Here is a 26957-nt window from a genome sequence, read left to right on the forward strand (position 1 = left end):
TAAGTGCCCTAGGGCACATTATATAAATGCCCTGGGCACAGCAGATTTTGTGTCGCAGCTGGTTTCCGCTGTGTTACCAAATTTGAATATTAAAACGTACCAGATGTCTACAGAATATGACATGTTCACTTTTGATTGGACAGTACTTTACTACGGCGCTGTCATTCGTTTCTGGAATTTGGTGAGCAAGGCTTTATGAGTAAATAAAACACCCTGAATTGAGCACTCTGATTGGTCAATCAACAGTAGATAGTTTTTAAGAGGCGGATACAAACGTTCTGCGAAGCACATGAAATAGGAGAGGCTGTGAACGGACTTCTATCAATGACGAGAGGCTTTGAAGACGTCGATATCGATGAACAAATAGTGGAGGACGGTGATGACACCGAGGATGTCAACCAGGGCATGGTATCGTACTCTCTCTCTCTCTCTCTCTCTCTCTCTCTCTCTTGTTTGACGTGTGACGCATTTATAATCATAAAATTATTTGAACACATATTAATAGGTGCCAAAATTCACGCAGATATTTATGCTATTTGTTACGTTGATGTGATGAGCTGTCATAAACCATCTTTCTTTCTTTTAAAAGCAGACACCGCTAAAGTCCTCATTTCAGGGAGCGTGACTAAAGGGGATTTATATCCGTGACACATACAATAATTGAGTACTTCATTTCTCAATCAATCTTGTTTGAAGGTGTTTGATTCATCAGAGATAACTAGAACACATGGCCAAAATCGAAGTAAGACAAACTCCTCGTCACCGAAGACAGCTAGACAATATGACTTCACCTCTTTACACAAGATTAATGGCGACAATGCTAGCACCCTTGAATCCGGATCCCTAGTCATTGAAAGAAAATTAGAAGAAAGCGATATCCCTGAAGATGTTGCGCTGCAGGTGAATATCAGTCAATAGGGCTGCCATGCCAAGGCATTTATGTAGCATATTGTGTGTATTTCAAGTTGATATGTGTGATTTTGCTGTGTCATCTCATTTCCTTACAGTTATTGCCTCACTTGCTGATATTTCCATCTGCAGGAATTCACCAATTCACCGATTTAATGTACATTGTGAAAACCAACCATGATATAAATTTAATTCTGCGCCGCACTGCCACAACTCCTTACTTTCCCGCAGGTGTTCATTTCTTAGTCTGAACTAAAAAGTTGGATACTGAATAGAATACACAACACCAAAATACAGCTGGCAATGTGCAAAGGCTCGTAACGTTGTATCTGACTGACTGAGCATTAGAGAAGTCATGAAAATGGCCTGTCGTGAAGACTGATTTGTCTCTCTCTCCAACTATCAACTTCTCAAGTTTTGTTATTTTAAAAACGAGGACTATTCACTGTGGTATTGACAGATAACCGATGGAGCTTTCTCATGGAATCCGGACGGTTCAAAAGTTGTTTTGAGCAATGTCAACATCCAGATTTCCGTTGGTACGTCTAATATTTTGTAAACTTAAAGTGGAATGTGCCTCGTGGGCAAATATTCAGACTACCATTTTTTAAACCTTTTCCAGGTATGCTCCTCGTGTGGATTTATTTTGCAGTTTGTGAAGTAAATGAAGTTTTCTCTATCTTGTTTTTTATAAAAATCGTCTTCCCCACATTAACATAGGAGTAACAGTCATTATGAATCAGAATAATCGATCAGTTTATGGAACAAGACCACTCACTTCACGAAGATAGATAGTTCGGGTGAAAAATAGTGCTGACTTTTAGTCTTGATACTAGACTCTCCACAGTCGCTGTGCCTCGTTTCGTGCGCGCCCACGATGGGCCTGCATTCGAAGGCTACGCTATGCAGCTGTGAGCACGCGCTGCCAGACACAGCGACTGTCCGTTTTTGCAAGTATATGAATATTCAATAAGGGTAGTGACGTCAAAAGAAACACCTATCTAACTGGGCGGAGAGAATATATACTAGTAGCCGGTAGACCTATATACGCGGTATGTTTTTATTTTTCATTTTTAATTTTATTTGGCTATGCTACTTGTCATTTTTGTTTTCATTAACGGATGTGTGGAGTTCTATAAAGTACCCGGATCAGGCAGAAATCCGACCGGTCGCTTGCAAGAACGTCCAGACCCTGGGATTCGCGTCGCGTCTCTGAAGGGCGCGCGCGTGTTCCAACAGGGAAGAACGCGAATCGCAGGGTCTCTGCCAGACTATCTTGATACCTGCATGGATGCTTGTTTGGTTTTGAACTTTGATCAAGTATTTTTTGTGAAGGTAATTGCCTGCTTGAATCAAATTGCAGACTGTTGTGAATAATGAGTATAGCATTCTGTGGTAATACAGGAGTTATAAGACTCATGGAAATCATAGTAATGAACCTGAATTGTAGTAAAAACACCAACGAGAGCGCTGTTTTCATCATTGACTCAAAATTTCCGTGGACTTAGGGGCACGAAAAATATCAAGCTGACATTGACCTAACATCTGTCAAGAGAATTTGTGCCGCTGGATGTTGTAAAATAGGATCATTTAGCTTTACCCTACTGTGGTGGCCCATGGGAAATCAATCAGTAGTCTTGTGCCTTTTGGTCATTTTGCTGTGACCATTTTGAATTTTATTCTTGATTCTGTAAGAGAATAATTTACAGATTACAGATTCCTTGAACAAAGTTTGAGCGAAAATTTGTAATCAGTTTAACCTTTGGAGAGCGTCTGACCTTACGAAGAGAACCGACGACACTGACCTGTTGTATTTAAATTTTGGGCCAATTCTCTGTCATTTCTCATTATCATCACTATACCAGGGTCTCTTGTAATGGTAGTTGGGCAGGTTGGAAGCGGCAAGTCCTCCTTACTGTCCGCCATTTTGGGAGAAATGACCACTACATCTGGCATGGTTCAGTTCAAAAGGTAAGTACGGCGATTCGGACAGCTAGTCAGATTACTTCGATAAGATTCGTCAGTTCAAGGAAGCAATATTTAAGAATTTTTTTCTCGGAGTGGCCGAAGCATTTTCTGCTTTATTATATTGATATTACTGGAGAGTTAAAGATAAACGAACCATTTTGTGATATCCCAAAATAAATACCAGCGGAACAATAACTTCTATCGACATATTATCGCAAAGTGCAACAAACCTTCCCGGTAGTTCAAAGTAATCATTATTGAAGTCTTATTGTATTTTGCAGAAAGAAAAACTGGGTCTCCTATGTTCCACAGAAACCATGGATACAAAATACCACATTACGGGGCAACATTCTATTTGGTGAAATCTTTGACCAGAAAAGGTAAAATTTCTCTATTTCGATTTCACAAATTACAGAGAGTGAGTCATGTAAATCAAACTTCCAGGCGATAGATCAATATTACATAATAATAATGATAATAATAATATTTATTACTTAAAAAAACGCTTTACATGTAAAAACATCTCAAAGCGCAGTAAAAAACTGTTCTAAAAAGATCTAAAAATACTGTTTAAACAGATGTGTTTTAAGATTAGCTTTAAAACTGCTAAAAGAGCAACATGAACGCAATAAAAATGGCAGCCTATTCCACAAAAGTGGAGCACAAACGGAAAAAGCCCTGTCACCGTAAAAAGCTGTAGTACAAATGGGTTGATAGAGCATATTTGCACCATGAACGGAAGAACGTAAGGCACGACCAGAAGAGCAAATGGTTAATAGTTCCTGAAGATATACAGGGGCCATGTCATGTAAAATCTTGTATACAATACAGAGAATCTTAAATTCAATACGTTTCTGTAGGGGTAACCAATGTAATGTGATCTGATTTCTTTGTTCTGGAAACTACACGTGCTGCCGAGTTCTGGATTAACTGAATCTTATTGAGTAGATTGCAAGGCAGACCATAAAGAAGACTATTACAATAGTCTAGCCTAGATGTTACAAAGGCATGGACTAATTTTTCTGTCGAGTCTTGATCTAAAAGATGTCGGATTTTATTTATTCTCCACAAAGCAAATGACGCTGATTTACATAAATTGGAAATGCGTGGTTTCATAGACATACATGAATTAAATAATACGCCAAGATCACGGACTGTAGGTGAAGAATGGACGACGACATCACCAACTTGAATGTCGCACTCCCGTGGTTGATTCCCCTTCACAAACTTAAAGGAAAATCTGATAACCTAAGTTTTACCTTCATTTAGAGCAAGCATGTTATTGCTCATCCACAGACGAATTTCCCGAATACAACTTTCAACCTGATCACAGGGGATATTATCACGTGAGCAGACGACATACAACTGGGTGTTATCAGCATAGCACATAGTTTCCAGCTTGTGTTTAATTATAATGTCCTCAAGAGGTGCTGTGTATAAAGTGAATAACACGGGTCTAAGTACGGAACCCTGGGAGACACCACAATCAAGTGATTGTACTCCTGACACCACCGACCCAACACTCACTTTCATCGTTCTGTCTTGTAAATATGATTCAATCCATTTAAGAACTGTGCCATTAAAACCAAATCTGTGACGAAGTCTATGTATCAAAATTTTATGGTCGATGGTGTCAAAAGCGGCTGACAAATCAAGAAGAACTAAAATAACATTATCCCGCTTGTCAAGAGCCCTCAATACGTCATTTTGGACCCTAATGAGAGCGGTTTCGGTACTATGACCTTCTCGCTAGGCTGACTGACATTTCGCAAATAAATTATTGTTGGCCAGATGTGAATTGATTTGAGTTAAAGCAGATTTTTCAATCAACTTAGATATGTATGGTAAGTTCGAAACTGGTCTGTAGTTTTTCAAAACATTCTTGTCAAGACCCGGTTTCTTCGATAACAATGGCTAACAATGGCTGATTTACACAACTGTGGAAATTCACCTGATATGAATGAGGTATTAATTATATGCATAATTATTGGCGATACCTGGTGTAAACACTGCTTTATCAAAACTGTTGGTACTGGATCTAGACTTGAGGATTTGGAAGGTAATGAACTGATTAATTTCTCAACAAACTCAATGGTTACTGGTTCAAAGGAACATAAACTGAGTCTAGAGTCAACAGAAATGTCAGATGGTGGAACAAATGACATCTTCTCACGAATCTGCTCAATCTTCGAATGAAAAAACTTAGCAAAGATATCAGGTAACTCAACAGGATCCAATTCCGGAATGGTTGAAGGTAGTGCACGCTTAGTGCCGGCAATGTCATCGATGATTCCAAACAGATCTTTAGTGTCAGCATTAGCAATACGACTACGATGAAACGATGAATGTGCTTCTCGCAGTTTGGCCGTGTACTGATTCCGAGCAGATTTAAACATTTCCCCGTGGACAACAAGACCAGTCTTCCTCCACTGTCTTTCAAGCTGACGGAGATTCCGACGTTCCGGTAACAGATCTTCAATAAACCAAGGAGCACGAGCTTTATCCAGGACGTACTTGTTAACAACAGGCGCAACCTCATCAATGGCCCATGCCATTGCATTGTTGTACATCTTCACAAGTTCGTCCACACATACATGTGGTCCGAAGTCACTTGAAGGTAATGATGACGCAATCTTTCGTTGAAAAATGTCAATGTCAATGTTGGCAAGTTTCCTTGAAGATCGGAGAAGTTTACGTGGCTGTGGTCTTGTAAATATGCTTGAGAAATGCAAAGCAGCATGGTCAGATGGCAAGTACCAATCCGATTCGATGTCATAAATGCAATGGTCAGCCGATCTAGTGATAATAAGATCCAATGTATGCCCTTTGGTATGCGTTGGACCGATCACATGTTGACGAAGTCCTATCGAATGAAGCAAGTCAGAGAACCTTTCTCCATCAGGGTTGGCAGGGTTGTCAACATGAATATTAAAGGCGCCAACTATGATCAATCTTCCAGCCGAGCAAATGACAGTCTCAAGGAAGGTGGAAAATTCACTTAGAAAGTCGTTAATAGTACCCTTTGGTGGCCTCTAAACAACTATGAAGCGAACCACAGACGACAGAAAATTCAGGTTACCATCCATGATCTCAAAAAACTTGAAAGAAAAAGTTTTATTTTGGGTGAATTTTAAGGTGGAACGTGTGATAACAGCGATGCCGCCCCCTCTTTGTTTTACACGTGGAACTTGGTGTATGTTGTAACCACTTAGCGATGATGTAAGACGTGCTGCAATGTTGTTGTCACTTTCTTTAAACCATGTCTCGGTGACTGCAAATACATCAGTGTTGTTTTCAATGATGGAATCAGAGACGGATTGTAGTTTCCCGTCTACAGATCGAGCATTCCATACTGTGAAATGAATATTACGTGGTTTGCAGAATAATGATTCCCTACGGACGGTGATGAGGTTAGATGCATGTACTGAACGAAAGCGCGACTGCCTCTGAGATTTGAAGACATTCATGACAGTAGTTATAGCCTGACTAGAATCTTGTGGAGATGTTGCATTTCCATTGGCTGCTTCTGAGCTGGTATTTGAAAAACTTACAGGTTTGACAATACCCTTTCGGGCACCTGCTCTCTTCCCTCTATGGGTGGGTGGTTTGGCACGGAGACCACATAACTTAATAACAGACCACACTGCTTCAGGTAATCTCGTATTGGCAGTGAACTGGTTGCACAGGTGTAACAGATTCCGATGGTATTGCATACTTGAAATTAGCATATGAATGCAACTGGCCGTACGTATGAAGATGAAGCCAAGTTCAGACAAACTTGTTGACAAAAATTATTGCAAAACAGGCAGGATAAATAAGAAATTTACCGAGTTCTGGTGATAACAGTTCAAGTCAGTGAATATTCATGCAGGCGTTGTATCAATATGAGTCCGTTCAAGTTGAAAACAGACGAGAAATACAGCAAAACTCAGGAGCTCAAGTGTGAGGCTGCCGACAAGGCGCACGTCATATGGTAAAGTTAAGATCAAACTTTCAGGTGAATTTATTTTCCATAAAATCGAAAGCTAAAGAAAAATACTAATCCGTTGACAAGTATTACCATGTAAAAAAAAACAATGAATATCCTGTCGTTTTTCCTCTATCAGATACACCGAGGTTATTGAGGCATGCGCACTACAACCGGATATTAACATGCTGCCAGCTGGGGATATGACTGAGATTGGCGAGAGGGGTATCAACCTCAGTGGAGGACAGAAACAACGAGTCAGCATGGCCAGAGCTATGCACAGAAAGACAGATACTCTACTCTTGGTAATTGCTATGCTATGATTGATTGATATTGCCATGGAAACCCAATTGCAAATCAGGGAAGGAAGCCTCTGGGAATCTTATAATACATGTGCTCGGCAAGACATGTCACAGAAATTATGATTGCTTAAATTCGTCGTTGAAAAATTGTATTGATCAGATAATTTTTCGAATTTGGAAAAATATAATTGAGGATTAATAACATTTAGGTGTTTTTGCATTTACCTAATGTTTTTGTGGCAATTGGCTGGGAAAGGATTTGACCATCTGCGATAAAACAAAGACCAACAGACAACGTATTCCTTTTTCTTGTTTTATCCCAGGACGATCCTCTTTCGGCTCTGGATGTTCACGTTGGTTCACATCTCGTTGAACACGGGATTGTAGATATGCTTGTAAGAGAAGGTAGGACGGTGATCCTGGTTACACACCATCTGCAATATCTACACTTGGCAAACAAGGTAACGATTTGTTGTAACGGCGTTCGGACTGTTGGAAATGCCTTAACAGATGGCGTCTAAGAAAACTAGATGATTTGTTCTTTCATTATGTAGATTAATTGGTCCTGTGAAAAAGAATATTATATATATATATATATATATATATATATATATATATATATATATATATATATATATATATATATATATGTTGTATTTAACATGAAATATCTTGAGCACAGGGATTGTCATATCTAAACTTACGACAACAGCACAAATACACTTTTCCTAGATATTTGCAATTATTTTTGAATTCACAAAAGACCTATTCGAGAAATGCAGTACAGTTCGTCTTACGGTGCAACCATTGTGAGACCAATTGCCGTGTAATTAATAATTTCTTCTTTCCGAACCAAAACATTTTAAATGGATTTCTAAGACAGTAATCGCAAACAATCTATAAAATTCACTGAGTTTGTTTGATTGACCAATTTGTTGTAACTTCAAAATAACAAATATGATGCAACACACAGTATTGCATTCAAGACGTCAACCCCTCACTGTGTTCTAACCTAACGCAGGTGGTTCTGATGGATGACGGCAAGGTGGATAAAGAGGGCAACCTTAAAGAAATACAGCTACATGACCCGGACCTGTTCGCAGATTGGCAAAACGTATTGCGTGTACTTTCGGTGTCTAAAAAGGACAGCGAATCAGAGGATGTTGGCGTCCTTAGTGCAGAAGATGAAAGACTTGAACTTGGACAGTGTGTCGTCAGCAAAGGATCTCAAGATAAATTATCTGGAAATGGTAACACATGCTGACAATCAGTAATCCTCAAAAATTATTATAGGTTCACAAACATTTCACAAAGTGTTGGTAAAAAATGAACTGCTATACATGTGATTGTATTGTTTTCATTCCCGATTATACATTCAACCCTTGCCATGGAAATTGCTGTGCCGGGATTTCGATATGTATTCTGCATATTTAGTCCCAGATTCAGAATGATAGGATGACTGTTAAACCAAGCTGGAGGCGTAAATAATCAAAAGGAGGCAATAGAAGGCATTTGCATATAAGTGAGAAGCTGTGATTTCATTCTTGTTCATCGTGCCTCTGAAAGCTATGAACTCCATTCCTACCGACATTGATCATTCTGTATTCAATAGCTCCTGTTGTTTTTCTTTTAGGTTCTATTGGTGCGCTGATTGAAAAAGAGGAGAGGCTGACAGGTTCAGTGTCGTGGAGGTTTACAGGACATATGCCAAGGCAATCAAGTATCCACTCGTAGTTTTCATTTTTTCTCTTTTTGTTGCTCAAGTTTCGTTTTACGCCGCTTCGAATTTCTGGCTCTCGACCTGGTCAGATGCCGGTGTTGACATCGAAAATAAAACCCAGGTATGAGACTGCTGTAGAAATATTTAGCGTGCCTTGGCGATATAGTATTTAAGAATAACAGCAAATCCCCACGCAGTAAATAATAAAGAGAAGAATGCAAGATCGATGCAAGATGTTTTATACCTTTTCTTATGCGTTCGTTGTTGACTTTGTCAAAGTTAATCTTGTAATAATCCGGTGACAGCATCCACAGATTGCTTTGACTCATTAGGCAATCATACGTATCAGATAATAGACGCAACATATTGATAAAAACTTAGCATAAGATTAGTATTGGAAAATATATGACACAAAGAGAAGAAAAAATATTTTACAAAACCAGTGCCATGATAAGACCAAAAATCTTTATTGGCAATATCATAGTGAAAAGTATTAAAAATGAAATAAACAATAGCAACAAGAAACATGTCCTGAGACCAAGACACCCTTACTGCCACCTCATCCTAGGAGACGAACATTTTTCCTATCCCCCATGGTTAATAAAATCATTATAATGTAGCCATGGTGTGCCATCAAGTTGAGGCGCTGGCAGTTTACAGCTCAAACAAACTACACTGCACTATGGACACTACCTATTAAACTTTTAGTCCATGGGCAAGGTACCGAACCCTATAGGCTTTTCGTAGACCTTTTTGTTTACAGAAAGCACATATCCAGCTACCGGAATGAGGTTGTCTTCAATTAAAATAGTGCTCGGTGTTACCCGAGGAGCTGTTGTCATGTTTACTATGGCAATATTGTCAGGGTGCTCGAGCAATGAAAAATGAAATATCCCAGCTTTCAGAAAGGTATAGATGAAATTCTAATACCTTGCGTTATTCATTAAGGTAGAATGTGCCTTTGGGACATATATTCAGACTCTCAAACGTTTACAATTCTTTTCGGATCTACTGTTTGTGAGTGTCTTAGTGTGAGTAACATTTTCACCATCTTAGTTTTCCTAAATCATATTTATCCATGGAGTTTAACACAGGGATAGCAACCATATTTTATTTCGAATATCTGCAAATCTTCGGTAATTTGTTTTAGCACGGTAACCCCTGATTTTTATTATTAATTTTGAAAGGGAGTGGTTGACAGATCCCTTGAGGAAAGTTTGAGCAAAAGTTTAAGTCTTCCACTTTCGAGGCTCATAAGATGCGAACTTTATTTTGGTGCCATGGCCGACAAGGACAAAGCATTGACTGCATTTAAAAGGTACCCGCTGTAGCTACATGTAGACCACCATGACACTGCGTAATAAAAAGAGAACGTTGAACAACATTAATTTCATGTTCATTCAAGGTCACGTCAGTCCATTCACACTATTTATATGCTGACCATTGTAAAATGAATGTAGCGAAGAATAAGTTAACTCTTAAAAAGCCTGTTCAAGGGACAAATCATTTTTATGTAAAGCAAATTTGCAAAGCTAAAAATTGTGTATCTTTAAGCATCATTGTTACCAAACTGGTATTAATGGAGTTCAAAGATTCACACTGATCAGGAAATTTGAGGCGTCAATTTGTACCCCACCTGAGTGTAAAAGCCCACTGCTTCCACTATTAGACTTAAGCCTTTTTAAGTATCTCCTTGACAGAAACAATAAGGTTTTCGTTGATCGTTTTAAAGTATTTGTGATTATTGAAAGGAAGGACTTCATAGTACTCAAAAGCATTGATTTTAGGCTGCATTCACAAACATCTCTGGAGGAGTGGGCGGAAGATGCAAAAAATTGTCAGATTTTATCAAATCCCCCAACAAACTCACAATGCGTTCAAATTCCAATTTTGTAGTCCCCCTCAGGAAGGCAAAATGTAGCTGATACTAAAATTTTGCCCCAAACAAGCTATATCTGTACATTTATATATGCTCGATAATTCATGCAAAAAAACCGTTGGTAGAAGTCGTAGGTGAAAAGTGCATCTGTGTACAAAAAGTTTAAGTTTTGGATTTCACAAATAATGTTGATTCACTGTACATGTGATCTATGAGACTATGAACAGTTGTTTTTCCAAATATAGAACTAGCAAATATCTATGGATATAGGCGTTTGATAATTGGCATTTTAGGGTGAACCCAGGATACAAGTGCAAAAGAAATTTGATTTTTGAAGATGTTCATCCACTTAAAAGGGAATCTATGAGGAGACTTAATTTTTTCCTAATATAAAATATTCAATATTTGGCCACATATAGACGTTGGATAATTTATATAATAATACGTGATTATAATAGGGTGGTTACAAGTGTATATGTGTACAAGAAATTTATTTTTTGAATTTTACAAAAGATGGGTTTCATCCACTATACACGGTACACAATAAGCAAGAACAATTTTCCAAATATAAAATTGCAATATTTGTGCATATATAGACGTCGGATAATTGACATAACTGTACTTGATTAGACTAGGGTAGTTACAGGTGCATATGTGTACGAGAAATTTAGTTTTTGAATTTTACCAAAGATGTTCATCAACTATACATAGGAGTCAATGTGGAAACTGTGAACATTTTTTTCCAAATATAAAATTGCAATATTGGTGCATATATAGATGTTGGATAATTGACATAACTGTACTTGATTACAATAGGGTGGTGTCAAGTGCATATGTATGAGAGAAATTTTATGCTGGAATTACACAGCAAATGTTGATTCACTAAATAGTGGAGTCGATAAGACAACTATGAATATTTTTTTAAGAATACTGAACTAACCAAATCTGTGATTTCAAAAGTGTTTGAAAATTGATAGAATTGTACTTGATTCAAATAAGGTGTTTGGAAGTTCAGATGTGGACAACAAATATGATATTGGAATTTCACCCAAATTTATTATTTCACTTCTCATTATAGTCTACATGTAAACTGTTAAATAGTTTCCCTGACAAAACTTGCTATTTCTGTAATATTTTAGTATAAGTGTATCTATGTCTATATATATGTGCTCTTATAAGTCTCCGAAATCCGATACAAATGTACTTGGTTCAAATAGGGTTTTTATATGTTCAGATGAGGACAACAAATATGATATTTGAATTTCGCCATAATTATTACTTCCCTTCTCATGGTAGTCCAGCAGTAAACTTTTAATTAGTCTCTCTGACAAAACTTGCTACATCTGTAAAATTTAGGTATATTTTTACCTATGTATAGATTTAAGTGTTGCTAAATATTGACTTGTAATCTGTCATAAGTTTCGTGATAAACAATAATACTAATTGCTCTCTGTACCATTGCAGGCCAAACTATAAACAAAGGTAAACATTGCAGCTATCATCCCTTCGCGATCACATAAGGAAGGTTTGGAAATAGGATACTTCTCTCGCCTGTCAGGAAAACTGCACTCAATTATTTATATAAAAGGGGCATTAGGTGTACCTTTTGGCCAATCAAGTATGTTTAGTTATCTGTATCGACTGCAGTTTCTTGTTCTACCCCCACAGCATGCTAAAATAGCAAAATTCTGTTTAGTAAATACTCTGTGTATGCAAGTTTAAAGAACGTCATAGTTATTGATTCTAGTCTGGACTTGAATTCAATTTTGAACAACAATAATGCTGACTGTACGCATATGGCTGTGCTGGACTTTACAACGTGCTTCAGGGAGTAGAACAAGAAACTGCAGCCGATATACAAAATAAAACTACCAAGAATTTAGCCGAACGTTGTGGCTTAAAAGTGACAACCCAAAATATATGTCATATCAATAAGAAAAGTTATTTGTCGAGTCCCCCTTTAAGTTCCCAAATCCTTTATACCCTTGATATTTTCAAGTCTCCTGTCAATCCCTCCTACAGAGGTGTTTGTGAATGCAGCCTTAATAAAATTGTACATAACGTTTCAATATTAGCAGGACTTCGAAATGCAAATTACTACTTTCTTTTACAGGGCGAACTCGAGGAAGAGTCACGCTACTATCGTGTTGGCTACACTGTCTTAACTTTATCTTTCGCTGGTTTTGTGATCGTTCTATATACTGCCGAGATCATGTTTTCTATATTGGCAGCTAAACGTATCCATCTCGCGCTTTTGCACAGCATAATCCATGCACCGATGAGGTTCTTCGATACAACTCCAATAGGTCGAATCTTGAACCGCTTCTCCTATGACACAGAAGTCATTGATCAGGTAAGTGTGCTGTTCATAGCGCCGTGCAACATCAAAGTTACCTCAAAGTTATGTAGCTTATGGCCAGAACATGTACAGCTCAGTTACCTGGCACGTAAAAGTGGAATTTTATACCAAGAAATCGTCAAAATGTCACTGAGGATCTCTTATTTATACTAATACCATATAGCATGACAAGTGTGTGGAAACACATGTCATGTTATATGGTATAGTAATAGATATGGTAAGTTTGAAGTATATGATCGATATGGCCATTAATAGAGTTTTCGCCATTTGGAGAGCTTGCCGACAATTCAGTGTAATGACAGGCTTATGTGTTGGACGGCAAGGACATCGTGAAGGTGGTGTTCTATAAATTGTTATAAAAGCCTACATTAGAACAGTTCGATGCCTCTTCCAAAACACGTTTCACAACCTATCCATAAATATCTGTTTCAGAAATTATGGTTTGCTATCTTAAGCGTTCTTGATGTTGCAGCGTCATTTATCGCCGGTTTGGTTGTTAACGCCATCGTCACGCCTGTGTTCATAGTGGTGGTGGCGCCACTATCGGTAGTATACTTTCTTATCCAAAAATACTACCTTGCTACGTCCAGGTGAGGTGATAGGAAGTCTCTGCTGTCAGTTTGTCCAAAAAGATAACTTTTTGAAAAAACTGTCATGTCCAATACGTTATTGATAAATACACTGTTGGAAATATATCGCCTATAGTGAACGAATTTCATCCATGCACTCAAAAAACATATGAACGAATGTCATTCAATAAGGCTATGCTATTCGAGGAGGTTGTAACAGTCAAAGTCATGTTTTCTCTATTACTGACCAGCATTGAAATTTTCTGTTTTTATTTTTGTTATTCGTTCTCAATGTATTTTAGAGAGCTTCAGCGTTTGGATAATATCACGAGATCGCCCATCTTCGCCCATTTCACAGAGACGTTAGGGGGACTTCCGATCATCAGAGCTTACAGGTATGTTGACTATGTTTTGTTGAAGAGGCCTTTCCTACGTACCTCCTCGTTCCGGTAATGCTGTTTATTTTAGAGCGATAGTGATGAAACGTTCAGCTACCGTATGAATTTACTAAATCACAGAAAAGACATACGTTTTTAACATGATATGTCTGCACGAAATGCATTTACCGAACAGGGTTTCATCGGGGAGGCCGCTCGGGCATCATTGGGAGTTCGGGAAGACCTTGCATTAGGTACATTTTTACATTTAATGATACTCCCTCTTGTCTCGGGGGGGGGGTTCAAAAGGACGAAATGTGTTTAAAAATCTTTAACGATTCAAAATTCCTATTGCTCCTGCAAAAAAGTGTGCAAATTATTCAATTTAACCAATAAATGATGGACCGTGCACGTTTATATGTGAAGCTCATAGTAGTGCACATTGCCTGTGCCCGAATTCAATTTTGTTTGGCAATAAACTTCCTAGATTCTGAACAGGAGTCATTTCAATTTTGCTCTCTTGATTTTAATCACTTCTTTGTATGATGTCTTTCAATCTTTGCCATTTAAAAATGAGAATGAGAAACTTCCATAGAGTAGTAACCTTTTGACTTATAAAGATTTTTTTTCATAAATACCAACATCGGAATAATCTACCCAAACATGCATCCACTTAATCCTTTAAGTAAACTAAAGTATTGCTACTCTACCAAACTTCAAAACTTGGATCCTGCTTTATGACACTTTGTAGTATGAACGCCAGCACAAGTCTTACTGGTAGCAGTTCATGAAGGCCAATTTCTTTGTTTTCTGCAAATATCAAATATTTAAAAATTGCCGTACATGGCTACTTTATATAGATCACAGACAGAAGTTCCATCGTCTGTAATATCTATAACAGACAAGCTAAAGTCAATACCAATACTAGAAAATACCATCGTAGTGATATTAGACATTGTTAACAAATTCTGGAATCATTTTTATTGCATTCATTATTATTGTTTTGAAAAATCTTGAATAGTACGAATGTCATTGAATTTCCGTCAGAGAAACAGCAAGTAGACCTTGTCTTGTGACAGGGAACAGAAGCTGTAACTGTTATATATTTTCAATGTTTCTCTTTTCTATGTCAACTACAGTTTGATGCTGTTCCCTACAGCATACTAAAACACACAATATTCAACTTTACAACAAAGCCTGTTAATGTATATGACTGAATCACAGTTCAGACAGAAGTTCTTTTGTCCATGATACAAATGCACAGTATAGATACACAGGCTCCCCGATAAGCTGAATACTGGATACTTCAACATGATAAGGTGTACAACCAGATATTGTAGTTCAAACAAATGGCAAATGGTAACTCAATTAAAATTCTCACTCGGCGCCTTTATACAATTTTATACTGTTATCATTATTATTCAGAGACGAGCAGCGATTTCGGAAACGGATACTCCAGACCATCGACAGTAATGCTACAGCACGACTGTACTTTTTTGATACTTACTACTGGTCGGCTATTCGTCTGGTAAGTGTCAGAAGCAAGTCAGAAGCATATGCTTTAAATCTTCCCTTAAACCCACTTTAGTATTACAAGATCCGTCATCTTCGGAGAACTTTCGACGACATGTAAGTGGCACTGTAAGGACTAGAAGAATTATAATTTTTTCTTTGGAATTGTAGCTCCTATTTCACCCACTTTGGAATAGTTTTGAATTGCAGCAACTTAAGGACTTGTTTGTGTGCGTATTATCATATTTTTTATTTCTTCTTGGAGCTGCTGGAAAAGGTCAGAATTTGGTCTGTCAACACTGCCCGTATATTGTATGCCTCTATTGTTGTTTAGGCTTTGCAAAATCTAGACTCCAAGTCATCAGTAGCAATGTAACTAATGGGTAATTTTGCTTGTTCGTAAAAACAAATCGCTCGCCACCTCTGTAGCTTTGCTAGAACGTAAAAATGATGAACAACGACCCTTTTGTCTCTGACCTACAAAGGATAACCATACCTACGTGTCAGACTTTTAGATTTAATCTTGGCAGATTATCTGCATGTCGCAACCAACCGGTGCAAGTATCCTAAGTACGTTCTATGTTCTGATACGAGTGAAAAATTTATCGCGTCACGTATTTTATAGGCCCGAACAGCCATTTTGTTTTTCCGCCTTTTAATACCGATAGCTTCTAAGAATAGCCACTTTTCAAGCATTTTTACATTTTTCCTAGACATATGCTAGAAAAGATATGCGATTCTTCAAATGGTTCCGACTGGAATTATAACTCTAAAAATTATCATCAACTTTTGAACCGTTACTGTGGATTCATTAACATTTTAACTATAAATAAAAAATATATCATTTTATTGTAAGAGAATTAGTACATTAAGCGACTGGTATCCTATCAGAAAAAGCACATCCATTTTTAATTCAAGCATGAAGGACTACTTGGTCGAGTTATGTAAACAGTTACTAGTGTTCAAAGCGGCATCCTTTCCAAGCAAAATATGTTGCTATGTAACAGGGTTCAGGCTTATCATCCTGCGGCATCGACAGGTTTTTAATGGTTTGAATATATCTCATTTTATTAAAGCCTGCACAAACAATTGCTCTTATACGTTCGCAGGACCTTCTCTCAATCGTGGTGGTTTTAATTTCTGGATTAGGATCATTAATCAGCTGTGTACAAGGACTGATTCAACCAAGCTGGGTTGGATTGGCACTCACGTTAGCGGTAAGAACGTTCTTGACACTACTTAGTTGCACCATTCATGGCCAAGTGGCTCGAAAACAATCGTATTCAATAAGACGACAAAATAAATCCCTGTAAAATGCCAAAGTGAATTCCATATTATATTCCTTTAGTTTTTACCAAAATCATAGCTTAGATACTGAAAGTGGACATTTTCGCTATCGAAAATACAATAATGAGAGGAGTTATGACATATCGCTAATTGTTCATTCGTCGCAGTATTGTCACAGTGACAGTACTGCTGCACAAGCTGTTGATCTTGGTGATGGTGATGATGATGATGCCGTCGTTTATGTTAGGAACGTAATACTACAGATTTTGATTGAGGTAACGTTTCAGGAAGATAGGAACAACGTCGTTTGGTAGAAATTTAATCCCGATAACACAAACATTGGATTGCGAAACTAATAAAGTAATTAACAAAGCGCTATCAATGTCTGTAGAAGAATAATGGATCGTCTTTCACCCAAGTTTCTACCAACGTTAGAAAAGAAGACCATTTCAGCAAACTTTTATCAGTGGACAACAGAGTCAACTCTTGTGAGATATTTTATTTTCAAAATATTAAAAAAAAGTAAAACTGAAATTTCGTGCTCTGACTATTTGTGATATGGGTAGTAAACATAGTGTTAATGTGTTGAAATGTAAAATCAGCAGTGTTTACAGAGTGGTCAAATACCTGTAAGTTCACTTGTAAAGGATTATTAACATACAACCAATGAGTTCTGGTGCTGGCGGTTTGTCTCTGCCAAGATCAGAGTCTCGTCATGTCTTTCTAACAAAATAGTGAAAGATCTTTCAGCTTCAGTCTTTCAAGACTGGTGCCTTTGTCCTTTTTTTAAAACAATGATTAAATGAGTCGAAATAAGAGTATGTCCGGGTTATCAACACATTTTCAGGATCATGCCAACATATTGTCTGTGTTGGTCGGTGTTTCACAACTTTATTAATTATCATAAAATATGTTCACGCTGTTGCTGGATTTTTATTCACTTTAAACGTTGTGTTATTTCTGTAGCTGGAACGAAAGTTTTCTGTTGGAATGTACTCTATTGTCCAAAGTTGAAAGTTTACTCCAAGCAGCAATGCTGTAATAAAAGACCCCTTCTACTCCGAAGTCGAATATTATTGTTGCTGTCCGAAAAATTCGGATTCCTTCACCATATCCCTTCAAAAGTTTTGGAAATGATTTCCCTGAACACTCATTCAATTCTTGTCAATAACAACAATAGATGTTTGGAGATTTGACCTGGATGTTGAGAATGTTCGCGGAATGTGAAACGAGTATGAATTCATTGGAAAGGATAGAGCACTATACAAATATCCAACCACAGGAATACAGAGGTAGTGTTCCATATATTGGTAGTTTTCGTTTTATACAGCAGGCAAACGGCTTTTACAGTATTCCGAAGAAACACAAAAGTTCATTGACTTCTTGTGAAATGCAAACAACGTTCTGTCAATTTTCATAAGCTCAATGTAATCAAGGTATGGTAAGGCAGATTCATCAATATTCTGTTCTAATTCAGAAATGAAAGTATAACATATATCAATTTACTTTGCGTCTTTGTCTAAAACTTGGCCGTTGAGATATCAAGATATTAGTTTAAAAACTCCGTATCGTTTGGTGCAGTGCTCTTCAATATACAAAAAAGCAAGACCATATATGCATTATTCAAATAGGCGGAGTGTGAAAGCCTCAGTGCGTGTACTTTTCCTGTTTTTCGGCATTGATGTTTACTGTAGCAATCATCTTTTCTTTATATACCCACTAAGTATGTTTAAACAAAAACTATTAAAAATCAAAACAGATCATGTGTGGCGCACTGTAATTAATTTAATTCAAATTTAGATAACATGGAGATGTATGGCACGCCATGTAATAAAATTTACGGAGTACACAAGATACTGCAGTTGTTACGTAAATAAATTATAATTATGACATATCAGTTACTTGGACTTAAATAGGCTTCATTTGCTACTAAAAAGACACATTTTGTTTGGTTACCATTTGATTGCTCCTACAAGTTTGAATCTGAAACGACGTTTATGATATTTTGCCGAAAATAAGTTATTTTATAAAGAATTATTTTTCAATCTGCCAACTTTATACATATTATATATGACTTTTCTTCCATTATTTTGCTTTGAACCGCAAAAGGGACATACACTCCGTCACCTGGCTGGCCAGAAAAGGGGAATATCCGATTTGAGGACGTTTCGTTCAAATATGCAGCTGATCAAGAACCCATTCTAAAAGATGTCAATGTTAATTTCAAAGCCGGTGAAAAGGTAACTATAAAATGTTTAGAAAGGCCTCGTCATTTTAGTTCACGTATTTACAGAAGTGAGCTCATGTCGCACAGATGTCCGTATGTCTGCCCGTCTATCTGTCCATTAGAATGATATCTCAAGAACGGGTTATTGTATTTGAACCAAATCTTGTACATAGATCTGTTTGGGAATGGCAAACCCTGATTTTTTTTGGGTTGGTGCAGCTTGCATTATTAGTAATAATTCCCATGATAATTTGTTAAGAAATCATACATTCTCAGAATGGCAGTTATCATATTCTATGAATCTATTTACTTATGTCAATTAAGGAACCATCTGGCAGATTTCAAGGTCATGTAGAAGTGTTATGATAACGGCAATGCTCACTTGCATATTTAATGAACTTTCCTAATAATAGGGATTTACATCTGGATTTACTTGACAAAATTGATGAAACATGGTATGTACATTGAAATTACAATGATATTGCAGTAACTGAAAGTCATTTTTCACTGTTACCTCAGCTAATTAATATTATATAGGCCTAGGGCTCAACCCTTGGTGTCGCGCCAGAGGTTAAGATTAGAACTTTCATTCCCCTCTGAAGATGCACAGTCGTCGCTTACATGGTCAATAATAGTGTTGATTCTTGATTAGTAATAAGAAAGAATAAGATGGAATTAATTGTTACTTGCTATATACATTAATACTGCCACTACACATTGCGTAAACAATAAATTCAAACACCAAGGTTACCCTCAAAAAGTTGAACATAAATTGGCAATTTTTACCATGATAACAGCCCACTGTGTTTAATAGGGGATGTATTGTGCCATCATTATCGTTGCAATTGCAACTGTACTGCCAAACTTCCAATTGCAAGTTGAAAACTAGCGTTTCGTGTAGAACTGGCAATTTTTGCATTTAGTTATTGACACACAGGGCACTTTTCTGACCGTAACGCTGATCGTCTTCAAATTCTTGACCTTGGTAACATGCACGACAGTTTCTCTCATTTTATCTTTTTAGGCGTGGCGGTAACGATATTTTGTATCAATGACGAGGTGGAGAATAAAACTTACTGGCTAATGGCCGTATATATTTTAATAATGGCGGGTGGAAAAAAATAATTTGCACGTTTAGTATTTATGTCCAAGCACTCAAAAACATGGCAGCGCGCACGTATTTAGTTGGGTGCACTTCCGGTTACTCGGACGTATATTAAACCTTCGCATGCGTAGTTAGGGCGCCACTGGGTTAACTATTAATTTGCATATTAATGAACTTTGCGGCTTAGAGTTAGATATCTGGATTGACACGACCAAATTGACGAAATATATTATGCATATGGAAGATACTATGATATAACAGTGATGAAAGTCAGTTAACATTCCTACATAATCTAATTTCTACTTTGCATATTGACGAACATTAGTTTAGAATGTATAAATAAAGATAGTCTTGACAAAATTCGCAAAAATTGCAGTGTTAATTTAAGATACCACGACAAAACATTAAAGAAAACGTATAGCATTTTACATCAGCTGATAACTAATTTGCTTATTTAGCATATTGACGAACATTTTAGTTTAGAATGTATATATAAGGATAGACTTATCCTTAATTCGGAAAGTTCATTAAATATGAAATTAGGAATTAGCACAAGCACAAATGCTGAATGACTTTCAAGAATGACTTTGAATAATGTTGTATCATAGCATGTTCAATGTACATAGCAAGTTTCGACAAAATATATATCCCTAATAAGGAAAGTTCATTAAATATACAAATTCGGAATAGGCTGAAGTAAAAATGCTTCATGACTTTCAAGAATGTTGTGTCATAGTATCTTAATTATAATTAGCAAATTTCGTCAACCTTGGCCTAGTCAATTCAGATATATATCCCTAATTAGGAAATTTCATTAAATATGCAAATTAAGATATATATCCCTAAATAGGAAATATCATTAAATATGCGAATTAAGATTGGCTGAAATGAAAATGCTTAACGACTTTCAATATTTTTATATTATAATATCTTTAATGTACATAGCGAATTTCATCAACTTTGGTCAAGTCAATTCAGATATATATCCTCAATTAGGAAAGTTCATTAAATATGCAAATTAGCAATTATCTTTCATGTTACCCCGAAATACCTTCCACGGCTAATATATCCTGGTGTGACCAACATTTGTAGCAATTCTCATGAAACATTGTGCAGTCGTTCTCAATGTATATCCATTTTTTCTAAACTCATTAATTATGCAAATGAGCAAAACGTATGCAAGCCACACCCATCAAATATACCCATCTGAGAAACAGCTTTACTTGTTGTAGATGACGCAGCTGTTAAAATTATGAAATATTAGTTCTGTAATACGCATAGTAAACCCTTTCTACTTCAAAATTATCTCATCGACGATTATCTTGTAACCATAACTTGTAACTGCGATACTTATGTATAGGTTATCGTTGTTAAAGTGCAAATAAAATTAATTTCTTACACAATGAATACTGGATCGTCTAATGTATGGATCGTGTAAGAATATTGTACAATTTGAGAAAAAGAGAGTATATAATAATGCTTGAGAGTCGAAAGGTGTACTTCTTGTTCACGTTACTGCCAGACTTATGTCAACATTGTCCGTGTGAAGCGTTGATCTTTTAGGGAGATTTTCATCGACTTGAACTTGAGGGTGTCATTGATAACTAACTCTATATGCCTCTTGATCTTGTAGATTGGAATCTGCGGCAGGACGGGTAGTGGAAAGTCATCACTGGCCCTTGCCCTGTTCAGGATCATCAACACTTTCAAAGGTATTGGACCTGATGTTTCTTATTTTGCATGTATTTAGAAAGAGAAGAAAGTCAACGGAAAACAAACCAGCAAAAATAAAAGTGCGAAGAATCCTGTTTTGATTTATGTTCGTTTCGTTGTATGTATGTATCAGGACGCATTGTAATTGATGGGATTGACATCAGCCGCGTGCCTTTGTTGACACTTCGTGAGAGACTCGTCATCATACCGCAAGACTCAGTGCTCTTCGCTGGAACGATCAGGTAAATTAAAAATCAAAACAGCTTTAAAATAGCCATCGACCGTGTGGCATAGCAATACAAAATCAATGGATTTTGCTCGAATTTCAGGATTGTTCCACTTCTCAGAGACTTTACCCAGGTATTTGAAGATAACCTTTGTCATCGCTTCTTTCTTTCGAAGGTTTAACCTTGACCCCGAGTACAAGAAAACTGACGATGAAATATGGGAAGCTTTAGAAGTAGCTCAGTTGAAAGGGATTGTTGCCGAACTTGACAATCGACTAGGTGAGCTCGGTATATCTAACGGGCCGTGAAAAAAATCATAGAGGAATGCTTGTTAACATAGAATGTTATGCAATATAAGATATTAATGTTACTAATAGTGGTAGAATAGCCCTGGTAGTTAGACCAACCTTTGTGTGAATCATCAATAAGACCATAAGGACAATACCGAACAAAACGGTCTTTATCCGCTATTCCCTATCATCAGGAAGGAAACATAAAAATTATTCTGTTGCAATTATGACCAAGTTGATAACTTGAAGGGAGGAAACTTACCTGACGATTCTTTATTCAAATTAGTTCTCGCAAGTTCTCGTTCGTTAATTATTGTGTTTAGTAGTGAATTCTGTCCTATTCCATGGTGCAGCTCGCTTCTGGTGAGTACTTTACGTTTTTAGAGGGTGTGATTTCCATGATTGGCGGGTACTGCGGTTGTAGTCTAATTTATTGAAAGATCTTTTTTGGCTCGTTGTTGCTCGTTATCGTCGCGTTCTATCTAGTTCTAGCTCCGATACCGATTACTGATCGTTAGTGGTCGTTATTGCTAGTAACTAGATTTACAACCTCCCATACATTGAAACAACATTTATCGATGTTATATAATAATTCATACTGTGTAATACTACATGCTATATACATATCATTTATCCTTACCAAAATATATATCTGTCTTATGCTTATCTTCTTCTGAACTTCCAGACTCACATGTCTCAGAAGAAGGTGATAATTTCAGTGTTGGTCAAAGACAGCTGATCTGCCTTGCCAGGGCGTTTCTCAGGAATGCAAAGATCCTTGTTATGGACGAAGCGACGGCATCAATCGATGTTAAGACGGTCAGTATCTCTTTGAAGGAAATCAAGTAATCTAAGATTACTGCAAACGTAATAAGAGTCAAAATGTCTCTTTGCTAACATTGATGGTATGCACATTCTAAAATCATCCGCAAGTATCGACAAAGATCCAATATACCTTCATTCTAGTAGATTTCTCAGTATAGTATCTAAATATCGTTGTGTCATTCAGTCGATACACGCACCTTACTGCATGCCTAGTGGGATTTAAATCACGCTGTTCCCATGGCGCTAGGGCATTTCCTGGAGAATTGATACTGAGATTAATTTCATGGCACAGTGTCGTTAACGGTTCAATTGTTTATTAAAAAACAAAGTTGATTCATCAGTAACTTCTTCTGTTTATTACCTATAATGTTCGCCATTTCAAATCTTTATAGGTAACTCTTTGTGACATTTTGCAGTCGAGTTTGTTTTTAATGATAATACGAACTTACAAAAGAAAAAAAATCAGATGAATTACAAAACTTTTGCCATTCATTTTATACTGATACATCGTAAAATACGTTCGTATACCTACGAACTTTAATAATTTCCGGTTTTCGTTGTGCATACATACTTTGAAAGTGACAGTTGTCTTTCTGCTTGGCTATTGTTTAGGACGCAATATTACAAAGTGTCATATCCACTGCATTCGCCGACAGGACAGTATTAACCATCGATGTAAGTAGTGGCATTATAATTCCATGTTTCCAGTCATACCAACTTCGATCATTTCATAATGATTAAGATCACTGACAAAATATCAGAAACCATTTGTTATGAAAGTTGGTGTTACAGCGGTTTTAATGCAAGGCGTCACGGCGATGTCAAGAAATCACGTCCAAAACGCGTGACTTTACACAACAAGTAGATAAAATCCCATTATTTGATACATATATCACACAGATGATATTTTCCTCTGGTCCAGCCAATACACTGTCTATTATTGGCAAAAGTGAAAAAACACAAACGGGTATTCTTTCTGCAAATACTCATGCGACCCTGTGCTTGACGAAATGAAAATTTTGTGAGAATTTCAGCATCTCCTGATCTGTCAGTTTTCCTTTGTAAGATTTTAAAAGGCTGTCCTCAATCGCGCCATTGTAATTGTTAATGTATTTACCAATGCATGCATTATCAAAACAAAATTTGGAAATTAATTCGAAAAAAATTTCCGAAGATTATTTTTACTGATATCGGACCGCATGACAAGTGTGCGAAGTATCTTTTTGAATATATTTCCTCTTTAGGCCAGAGAAAAAAATCTTGTTCATCGGATTTTTTGGACCAAGTTCCAGGAGCGGCGAGCGAATTTTTTTATTTTTTTTTTTTAGGCCGAAGGTAAACGCGGTTCTCTGGCATTTTTGCACAGATGCAGACAAGGCAAGATAATTGTTTCCCTTTTTACCAGAAATATCTCAGACAAGAAACACTGATGCTGGTAACTGAATTCAATACTATATTTCCCAACAATAATATAGTGTTTGCACAACATATTCTGAGTATTTCAACATTCTCCCAGAATAAAACTGAAATGTACAGCAAATCACTGAAATCCAACAATTCAGTATTGTCCTTTAATATTGTCCTGGTGGGACCTAGCATCTGAGTTTTTTCATTTTACTTTGGCCCCATGTTTTGGCCTCTTTACCACTGTCTCTACACATTTTACACAATGGTTTAACAACATTGTACTGTGATCGGAGTGAAGTTATATAGTCATCATTCAGAAGGCTATCTTGTACTCCACAATAGAAACAGCAAGCTTCAAATGATACTTTAACATCGACGCAACCATGTGTTTTGTCATTGCCGTAAATTTTTATACTTTCGATGCAATTTTCATTCGATCGGATGCACCGTCCATCTGCTGTCACGATCTTGTTGAACAAATCGCCGAACGTAATATCAGGACAAACACTGAATAGCGTCTTTGGAACTAACTGTTGGCCATCACGTCGAATGTTGGCGATCAAATTAATACTCATGGTGTGACATGTACTAACCTTTACAAAACGAGGAAATTTCTGGCCAAATCGACCCACTTTGCGCCGTGATTCGCCAAATTCAGACGTCACAACAACGTGTTGGCGGTCAACTATTAAAGTCCAAACACGTCGGAAGTCTCATTCAAAATCCCGTGCCCGCGAAAACCCGACAAAGTGTAGGGCGCCACCAGCGGCAGTACTAAAAATATTTGTAATGCGGAAGTAAGAATTTGCCGCGATCAAAAAAAATTCCAAATATGCCAAAGTAGAAGCGGCGATTCCGATGAACAATTTATTTTTCTTCCTGGCCTTAATACAAATTTTGTGAATGATTTCGATGTGTGTGCGGTTTTTAAAGTCAGTCGGTTTACTGTTTTTAAGAGTGATTAATATCTTGTGTCTTAATTTCCAGCACCGCATATCAACTATTCTAGACTCAGACAGCGTGTTGGTGTTGAGTGAAGGTAAAGTTGTTGAGTTTGGTTCGCCGAAGAAGTTACAAATTCAAGACGGCAGTGAATTCGCTTCTTTGGTCAATCAGAGTTGATCTCAACAATCCCCAATCACACGCGCGGACAAGTATTCGGAGGCGATTCCGTTGTTCGATATTAATCAGCTTAATTCCGATCGAGTATATTCTTGGATATTTTCATGAGAGTCTCTATGTGTTGTTGTATGAGCATTTAAAGAAGCTTAGCAATATGATGCCATAATTTTGTTATCAGTGTCTGGTGATTTTACACTAAAGGTACATAACTTTAACGGGATACGTAAAGAAAACAAACAGGCATTTATAAAGTGTCGTCTTTCCCTAATGGACGGTGGATACGCTGATACTTTTAAGTTAATTAGAGCACTATTACAGGTATATTTCACAAGCAAGATACGCCTGTCTATTCCTGTCTTATTGTGACTCCTTTCAAAATTTTATATTATCCTTATAATCAGAATATATTCACATTTAACATCTTAGTGTATTTCACTTTAATCATGAATGATATGAACTACTGTTTGTTGCTTTCTTTCGCTGGCATATTGGCATGGTAATTCATGAATCAAATTTTTCTGTAACTTAGTGACGTGGGTTTCTGCTCGAAAGGTTGCAGAATAAACAGAGGTTGTCAGTAAATTTTGACGCTTAGGCCAAACAGTGAATGCCAATAGTATCTCCATCGTAATGCTGTTACAGTGCTAATAAAGCAATCAATGGCTTTAACACCTCAAGTGCCGTTGACTTCGTCGTTTTTTCTGTATAGTCACCACCAAATACACTGAACAAGTTATGAATCCACCTTGAAATCTTGCAGAGGAGGTCGTCACGAGGAGATGTAGATTTCCGTCGGTCTTTTACATATTTTCAAAATAAGACAGTGTGTATTATACATTTTCCAATCATTCACCAGATTTTTACTCTCCAACGATGTGGAAATCTTTTGGAAAAGGTAGCAAAGCAGACATATTTTTCACCCTACATATCTGATTTCAATCTTTTGATTTACCATCACACCTCCAAATTCGAACCTTCCGTTTCTTCATGAAAATGGAGTTTCGTCCTTCCACAGGTATTTACTCGATAACTTCACTGGTATGGCGTTACTCGATAACTTCACTGGTATGGCGTACTGACACGACGAGACAACAGAAAGGCCAGGTGAGTTACTGTAGAACACCCCCACGTGGTGAATGCCGAGTGGCAAATACTTAATTTGTGTGTTCTGCAAAGCGAAGTGTGTACAAAA

General features: G+C 37.1%; 3 protein-coding genes across 4 annotated transcripts in view; all 3 read left to right on the forward strand.

The window, feature by feature from the left end:
• LOC139134406 (ATP-binding cassette sub-family C member 9-like) overlaps positions 1 to 26957 on the forward strand; it is a 53532-nt gene that overhangs the window by 17498 nt on the left and 9077 nt on the right. The gene's annotated exons all lie outside the window — the stretch shown is intronic.
• On the forward strand, positions 267 to 13059 carry LOC139135333 (ATP-binding cassette sub-family C member 9-like). Its single transcript, XM_070702674.1, has 10 exons — positions 267 to 408; positions 697 to 900; positions 1370 to 1448; positions 2775 to 2880; positions 3159 to 3257; positions 6984 to 7149; positions 7470 to 7607; positions 8168 to 8396; positions 8780 to 8987; positions 12859 to 13059. Exons 1-9 carry the CDS (start codon positions 325 to 327, stop codon positions 8878 to 8880), a joined length of 1206 nt encoding a protein of 401 aa, XP_070558775.1. The 5' UTR covers positions 267 to 324; the 3' UTR covers positions 8881 to 8987; positions 12859 to 13059.
• Positions 15971 to 26440, forward strand: LOC139135334 (ATP-binding cassette sub-family C member 9-like). Of its 2 annotated transcripts, none has more exons than XM_070702676.1 (8): positions 15971 to 16779; positions 18959 to 19089; positions 21815 to 21893; positions 22028 to 22136; positions 22297 to 22400; positions 23097 to 23230; positions 23849 to 23911; positions 25631 to 26440. In XM_070702676.1, exons 1-8 carry the CDS (start codon positions 16482 to 16484, stop codon positions 25763 to 25765), a joined length of 1053 nt encoding a protein of 350 aa, XP_070558777.1. In that variant the 5' UTR covers positions 15971 to 16481; the 3' UTR covers positions 25766 to 26440. The 2 variants fall into 2 exon arrangements, with proteins under 2 accessions (XP_070558777.1, XP_070558778.1); XM_070702677.1 differs by lacking the exon at positions 15971 to 16779 and adding an exon at positions 17038 to 18141.

Source organism: Ptychodera flava, chromosome 6 (genome assembly GCF_041260155.1).
Source record: "Ptychodera flava strain L36383 chromosome 6, AS_Pfla_20210202, whole genome shotgun sequence".
Taxonomy (NCBI): Eukaryota; Metazoa; Hemichordata; class Enteropneusta; family Ptychoderidae; genus Ptychodera; species Ptychodera flava.

Bases quoted from the DNA above. Each gene is read 5' to 3' on its own strand.
- LOC139135334 (XM_070702676.1), top strand. From the start codon at position 16,482: ATGAAGGACTACTTGGTCGAGTTATGTAAACAGTTACTAGTGTTCAAA. The intron at 22,137-22,296 runs GTAAATTAAAAA...TTTCTTTCGAAG, and splicing joins CTCTTCGCTGGAACGATCAG to GTTTAACCTTGACCCCGAGT. The intron at 23,912-25,630 runs GTAAGTAGTGGC...CTTAATTTCCAG, and splicing joins GGACAGTATTAACCATCGAT to CACCGCATATCAACTATTCT.
- LOC139135333 (XM_070702674.1), top strand. From the start codon at position 325: ATGACGAGAGGCTTTGAAGACGTCGATATCGATGAACAAATAGTGGAG. The intron at 1,449-2,774 runs GTACGTCTAATA...TCACTATACCAG, and splicing joins CAACATCCAGATTTCCGTTG to GGTCTCTTGTAATGGTAGTT. The intron at 7,608-8,167 runs GTAACGATTTGT...AACCTAACGCAG, and splicing joins ATCTACACTTGGCAAACAAG to GTGGTTCTGATGGATGACGG.